Raw genomic sequence first — 7,500 nt, 5'->3', positions numbered from 1 at the left:
AATACAAATGTGCTACCTTGTCTGCCTTTACAGACACTCCTCCTCCATAGTCTGAATGATTCAGAGCTAACGATTTAAGGCCAGTCTAGCATGTAATGTAATGGTTGCCGGACACCTGTGGTTCCAAGTGTTTTAGCTTTAATCCACCACTCAAAAGAAGTTAGATACTGTTCAGAAATAAATACACCTTTTGCTGTTCTCAGCGAATTATAGAAGAGTAAATGAAGGGGAAATGTTTTCCAAACCAATATTTAGTCTGTTCAAACTTGATCATACAAAACTGTACAGTTCAGGAACTACTCTAGTTAACACAACTTTATGTTACAAGTTATGGTTGGCTTACCTGTCCCATATTAACAAATCCGTATTTCTTTAAGGTATTCTCTGCCGTTTCTGGACCCCCAGTAATCCTCACCGCCCAGTCGTTGGTGTACACCACCCCCAGACACAGCGGCAGTACAGACCCTAACCACAGTAAGACCATCCCTGCAGCTCCGCTGAAGTTCACCAGGTTCCGCTCTCCCTTTGCCATTGTTGCCGGACGTTATTTGTCCTCCAAAGTGATCGCACCGTCGGAATCAACTTCACATAGCGGTACACCTTTCATGTACAGTAGCCTATACTTTTGTGGACGGTGAAATGAATAATATTTCGTGTGTAAAAAAAAATGCGTTTAGGCCCTACAGATGTCCCGGAGAAACGGCACCTGTCGGGGCACGGAGTCGTAAGTGATGCAGACAGGTAAATATCAGGTTACCACCCCACCTATGACATCGAGCTCAGGTTTCTTACAGGTGATAAGACACGAATAAAGCGACTTGAAATTAGGTGACACGATGACATATTTGAATCCATTGTAGGGCTTTATTTCACTGAAGAAGCAAGTGCTGTATTTAATAAATGTTGGCTTTATGTTCCAGCATTAGGAATGTGTCTGAGACACCAAAGGCATTAAAGTGGATACCTTTTATTGTTTTACAAGCTATGCTTAGGCTGTTTTATTTGCATGGAAAGCTAATTAATCACTCGTAGGTTTCGCCCACAGACACACGTAATTGACTGTGAAGCTGCAGTTCATATTCTCATCCATTTTTACCCTTGATAATGTGAAATGGCAGCCAGTGGCCCCCTTTGAACACAAGTGACGCAAGTGACATCGTGAGGATACTATGCAATTAGTGAGACAGTTCTAATTAAGGGATATTGAGGTTGTCCATATCTTCTATTCATCTAGGGCTGAGAAGCCCAGTTCTCACCTCTGGTGATGAGACGCATGCAAACCTAGATGACAGCTTGGCACCGTTTCTGGGGACCAATAAGGAACGACACTTCTACGGTAGTAAAGTGAAGTGTTTTGTTGTGTTTGGTTTCAAGCGCTCAGAGAATATAGGCAATTATGGAAAAATGAAACTCGTGTAAGCGGAAAGAATTCCGATCATGTTAATCGGTTGTTGTTTCATTATCTCCTCTCAATAATAATATGTTAAAAACTGCTCCCATTATTAATGCTTTTGTAACAATTCCGAAATGATTGATTGCACTCAATACGTAATCACATCACAACTCAATGGCTCACATCAGACTTGATGCTAGCAAATTAGATTCTATTCTATTCCCACATGCAAGACAAGATGCAAGACAGACGAATGTTTCGTCTGTAACACACGCAGTCAACAAAAAGCAAATAAAAAATGTCCTTATTTGTACCGAAGAAAGTCGTATATGGTAATGTCATTTAGAATTACAAATAATTATGAACTGATTTCTGTATGATGCAACAGCCCATGCAGACTAACTTCATGAAGCATCTTTTGAAAAGAAAACACGCTGGATGAAAGTACAAACCAAAGCCAGAAAGCACCTCTCGGCAAAGCAGTCATGGGGCTTTGAAGTGATCAAAAACACCCTCTGAGACACTGACTTTGATGTTTGAAAAACTCTCAAATTGCGGCTCAAATTCCCCTGGAAATAATTGTCAAACTGTTTTTGAGCACCTTGACTACCCTGCAGGTATTAACCAAACCCGTTGCATACGTTGTTGTCCATGAATCTCACTGGCTGTGTGCACCAGTGTGCTCTTTGTAGTGGCAATGTTTTCTGACGCACCTCCAGGGCAAATTGGAACGTACAAATATAAGTGGCAGAAGACAAAGAAGAAAATCGGACCGTTTTAATTTGTTGTTTGGATGATTTGTTGGTTGGTTGCTTAAACAGATGGTATGAATGTGCTCCAGCATAGGTCACAGACACTAAGTTATATTCTGCCTGTGGTTTACTTCTTAAGACAAGAAGTACACTGTCTAAGTTAAGCCTGATTCATTGGAGTATGTCATGTAACAAAACACAGGGTGTCATTTTAGGGTTACATGGGGGCATATGTTTCACATGCGCAGTGTCCTCGGTTCAGTTGTTTCTCCACCTCTCCTGAGTATATTTGCAGGGTAGATGCCATCAAGCTCCACATTCTTGTCAGTTGTTCCTCGTTAATTAAGCCAACATGACAAGCTTACAGGAGGGCTGGCAGGCCATAAGTAGACAAGTTATTACAATTCATAGCACGATGAATATGTAAGCCCATTCCTCCCCAATGACGGACACAGGAGGTGTCATGGTGCATATTCCTCTTTTAGCAAACCTGTATTTACATATTCTGATGGTTGCCGAAGCCCATTTTTATGCAGTGGTAACAAGGGTGACAGGGGAGAGTTTAGCTCATATTTTATTTAACCAAGCTGTGGCTGAGTTGACTCAGAAACTCGGCAGGTTGTCTTGAAATGGGGACTTTTTAATTCATTATTCACTGTTCCCCTGTGACACGCGCACAGCCTTGGCTGCTGCAGTGAGTTGGGGCCAGACTTGACGGAGGAAGATAGCCACACTAAGCTGCATGTATATGGGAGTGGAAGTGAGTCAATGTATCCGTGCGCGTGTGTGTGTGTGTGCGCGCGCGAGCGTGTGCATTGGTGAACAAGGGCACGCAGATTTGTTGAGATAAGATGCGGTGAGCGCAGTGGGACCATCTTTCAGTTATTGTACATCACAAAGCCCATCATCTCTTAGTGTAATGAGCAAACACTTGTCATCATAAACATCAGACGGCGGGGCAGGAGTTATTACTGGTAAATTAGATATGAAATCAACCTCGTCTCAAATCATTTCTTGCATCAGATGTTTGTCTGACAGTCATTTTCGGTTGACGAGTTTGAACCCTTCGAAACTTTACATCTTCCTCCTCCTCTTTCTCCTCCTCTTCCGTCAGGATGACTTGGAAATGACCCCCTTTGTTGTAATCTTCTGTGTTCAACATCTTCTCTGTATAACATCACAAGCCAATGACTCATACGTATTAACTTACTTTCCCCCCTTCCTACTTGTGCGTGTGTGTGTGTGTGTGCGGATGTGCATGCGTGTAGTTCTAGTGGTTGTCACAAAGACATTATGCATGCTTGTTGATGCCTCCAGTCATCCTTGTAAACCGGAGCGTTGCAGTGAATTGCGTAAGCGAACGTTGACCCTGGTGTCGCTTTGAAGTGTGTAGAAGACAGGCATGGTGTCCATCTGTACCCAGATACTGTACTGTACCCTGTAATGACCCACCCAGACCACAACGTGCAGGGTTTGATATGTTTCAAAAGAAACCTCAGATCTGCCTCAGATCTCTCAAGGAGATCTTTTGGAATGTTCCGAGAGCAGAAGAACCAGCTTCTCTGCAAGTCCGCCGGCTTCCCTGCCTGCCCACAGCACCTGTATAGCTTCCCTGCCTGCCCACAGCACCTGTATAGCTTCCCTGCCTGCCCACAGCACCTGTATAGCTTACCTGCCTGCCCACAGCACATGTATAGCTTACCTGCCTGCCCACAGCACCTGTATAGCTTACCTGCCTGCCCACAGCACCTGTATAGCTTCCCTGCCTGCCCACAGCACCTGTATAGCTTACCTGCCTGTCCACAGCACCTGTATAGCTTCCCTGCCTGCCCACAGCACCTGTATAGCTTCCCTGCCTGCCCACAGCACCTGTATAGCTTCCCTGCCTGCCCACAGCACCTGTATAGCTTCCCTGCCTGCCCACAGCACCTGTATAGCTTCCCTGCCTGCCCACAGCACCTGTATAGCTTACCTGCCTGTTTTCCCAACCTATCTACATAGACCCCCCTACCCTCCACCCCCCCGACTCTCCTCTTTTCATTCTGGATGCGATCTTTCCTCTCTGTTTGTTCCTCCCTGCAGGCAGGCTCAGATCCTCTCTGCTCCCTGTAAGCTCACTCTGTTCCGGATTCAGGATTACTCCAGTAGGATTAATAACTGATAACGCTAGCGAGCTACCCTGTCCTCCTCATAGCACTGCACGGCACTGCACAGCAGGACATGACACGACACAGGCAGACAGACAGACAGAGAGACAGAGAGAAAGACAGGTAACCAGCCATGGAGAAGGAGGTAGAAGGAGGCAGTTCACTAGGGAGGGATAGGGAAGCCTGGGTAGGATGTCTGGCACTGTAGAACAAGGGTGTCTCCCCCTGGAAAGATAATGTGCTTTATCTGTGGAGAACAATGCGTATGTGCTCAGTTTCAATGTGTGTGTGCTCGTGTGTGTGTGAGAGAGCGAGTTTGTGAAATAGAGCGAGTATAAGGCGAGTTTCAGTCTTTGTGTGTGAGATTCTTTTGTGTTTCGTGTTTGTGTGCATGTATGACTGTGCGTGTGTGTGTGTCGACACATTTATTTTGGGACTCTGAAACTTTTACAGCAAAGCACTTCCATTTGTATATCTCAGTAGAGCACAGCAGGATGCAGCATGAGTTCAGTCAGTGAGCCTCAGGCCTTTATTGAACTGAATCCGACGTTGTGATGCAACCTTGCATTGCAGTGTGTGTTTGTGCGTTCACTGCCCACAGATATACGTTTGAGTGGCCAGCGAGAAAGCTTGGCAAGTGCAGATTCAGACTCCCCTAAATGTTCAGCCAAGTGTCCTATCTGGGGATTCACAGGGTGAATCTCCGTTCTCCGAAACACCTTCAGAGCGAAACTGGGGGAGGAGGGTTTCTGGGGCGGAGCCTGGGAAGCCAACCAGAGATGTCAGCTCTCTACGACATCACCTGCTCCCCCCAAAAAACAACAACATGATCCCTCCTCCCCTCCCGTCCCCCACACTAATATTGGAAGGTTAATAAAGGTTTTTCACTGAAGTACTCTCTCTCTCTCTCTCTCTCTCTCTCTCTCTCTCTCTCTCTCTCTCTCTCTCTCTCTCTCTCTCTCTCTCTCTCTCTCTCTCTCTCTCTCTCTCTCTCTCTCTCTCTCTCTCTCTCTCTCTCTCTCTCTCCCTCTCTGTGTTTTCCTGATAGGCAGCTGGCGTGCACTGTTCGGTGTGAATGCATTTCTAGCTTCGGGAGAAGCAGTGAATTTATCCAGCTGATTTGGAATTGTCTGGAAATAACAACAGCCATGAGGTGAGACGGAGGACAGGAAAAGACACCCATGCGATCGCTGTCGAGTATCTCCTAAGCCCAGGTTGACGAGGGCCACCGATGACAAACCAGGAATTTGTCACGTTCCGTCAAATCTCCTGCTCTTGTCAGATGTCCGAGAGGGCCGCGTAATCTCAGAGAGACGCTCCTCAAATGTTTAGGGGCTGTAGCTGGAGGTCAACAGGCGCCATGGTTACGGTAACTCGTGCGCTTCGCTTGGGCTAAACCCTGGCGGGAGATGGTCAGTGTCACCACTGCACTCTGCTGACGTCTTCCCACTTGTCTTCTGCCTGAGACACGCATGTTCAAACCCACCCCAGACTGAAGAACCACGAGAAGAGGACTAGGGTGGTTGTGTTAAAATACTTTATAGAGCAGTAATCTGTTTTGGATATAAAGCAGTCAGGAAGAACAACTCAGGTGTATGCACTGTCCACTAACGGTCTCTCTGTCCCTTTATCTTGTTGGACTGTAGCCTTCTCAGCCTGTGTGTGTGAGTGTAGGTGTGTGTGTGTGTGTATTTTAATTCTAATTATATTAAAGGTTTTAAATGCGGGTCATAATAATTGATTTCTTGCAACGTACCAGGATATAAAAGCTAGTGTACTGACCCTCATTAGTCCATTAGTGTAATGACGAAGACTTCTCCTGTCTGTCTGGCTGTCTCTTTGTCTCTGTGTGTCCATCTGTTTGGCTTTCTTTTTCCCTCCCATTTCCTCTCCATCTCTCACTTAGTCTTCCTCTGTGTGCCTCATTGTCTTTCTCTCTTTCCATCTTGTTCTGTCTCTGTCAACTGCTCTCTCTCTCTCTACCTCTCTCTCTCTCTCCTTTTCTTCCTCTCTTCTTTTATTCCTTCCCTTTCCTTCCGCGTGTTGTTCCTGTATCCTCTCCCTCTCAGAATATTCTCTTCACCTCTTGTAACTGCCCGTATAGGAGAGTGCCTCACTGCTAGAAACCTTTTTACTCATTACGTTTTCATCAGACCGTGGCACATTCTAGCACCCTGGGCAAACTAAATACCTCACAAACACTCCGCCACAGGTGTCAAAGGCTAAATGTAGTGCATTTACAGGTCATGTATGTATAGAATCACAGTTTTAACATGGCAACATCAGCAGCACAACATGGGTCTCTCCAACCAAGTATTTTCCTGCTTTGGAGAGAAAAAAACATTTGGCCATCTTTCAAGTCGCAACAACAATATATTTTCTTGTCTTTTACAACATTTGGACTCTCTCTCACTTTTTCATTTTCTTTTCTTGTCTGCACCCAACGATCAGTCTAAACGATGGAACAATTTGACGTTCAGTCAATACAGCACTTCCCTCCTTTCCTCTCCAGGTCACATGAACCAGAAGCATTTCTTCCTGTTCTTCTTGGTGGTTGCCGGGGGGCTGGAGGTGGCTGGGGTGCCGGGCCGGGAGGGCACAGGTAGCGGGGTGTCCTGGTGGTGGGGCGTGGTGGGCTGGGGGGCCGTGACTTGGGGGGCCGTGACCTGGGGGGAACCCTCCGGGGGGTCTCCCACCTTCCAGGTACGAGACACCTGGCCTTCCTGCAGACGGAAGTCGTGCTCCACACTGGGGGAGAAAGGGGGAGAGAAGAGAGACGGATGAGATGGACTGAGAGGAGGAAGAAGTAGGATAGCAGAAAGAGAGTTGAATCTCAGTTTTGGTCATGGAGTCACAGCAAACCTGCAGTGTCTGGCTAGATATTAAAAGCTATAGGTATTAATAAATGAACACATCTTGGAACAAGAAAAAGCCTGTATGGACAACATTTGCTCGCTGGATAACCGTTGTCAGCAATTGCATGTTGGGTATGAAATTGTGCTTTCCCCAGCGAAGTCATTCAGTGTTTTTCTTTTTTGTGTTTCTTTGCTGCTATTCTCGCCGTTTATGCAGTGGCCTAGTTAGGTGGTGCTCATCACAGCACAGATGCCAAGATGAAGAGGACTCCCCTTTTCAGAAGTGGAGAGAATGCTGCAGAGAGAAAGAGAGGGGGAGGGAGGGAAGTACAGAAAGATAGAGAACAACACCT

At 46.2% G+C, this 7,500-nt stretch overlaps 2 protein-coding genes across 2 annotated transcripts in view; both read right to left on the bottom strand.

Annotated features, from left to right (window-relative positions):
- pcsk5a (proprotein convertase subtilisin/kexin type 5a) overlaps positions 1-532 on the bottom strand; it is a 24,341-nt gene extending 23,809 nt beyond the window's left edge. Inside the window, exon 1 of the mRNA XM_084686994.1 lies at positions 344-532. Coding sequence (XP_084543120.1) covers positions 344-532 — 189 coding nt within the window. The remainder of the gene's footprint in view (positions 1-343) is intronic.
- Positions 533-6,805: 6,273 nt separating this feature from the next.
- The window catches only part of LOC146236132 (uncharacterized), a 16,604-nt gene continuing 15,909 nt past the window's right edge, over positions 6,806-7,500 (bottom strand). The window contains 1 exon segment of the mRNA XM_084686993.1: positions 6,806-7,040. Within this exon segment, the coding sequence (XP_084543119.1) occupies positions 6,806-7,040 (235 nt within the window).

The sequence above is a fragment of the Hypomesus nipponensis genome, chromosome 22, assembly GCF_054491055.1.
Source record: "Hypomesus nipponensis isolate SF chromosome 22, ASM5449105v1, whole genome shotgun sequence".
Lineage (NCBI taxonomy): Eukaryota > Metazoa > Chordata > Actinopteri > Osmeriformes > Osmeridae > Hypomesus > Hypomesus nipponensis.
This window is presented reverse-complemented; position numbering and strand designations above follow the sequence as displayed.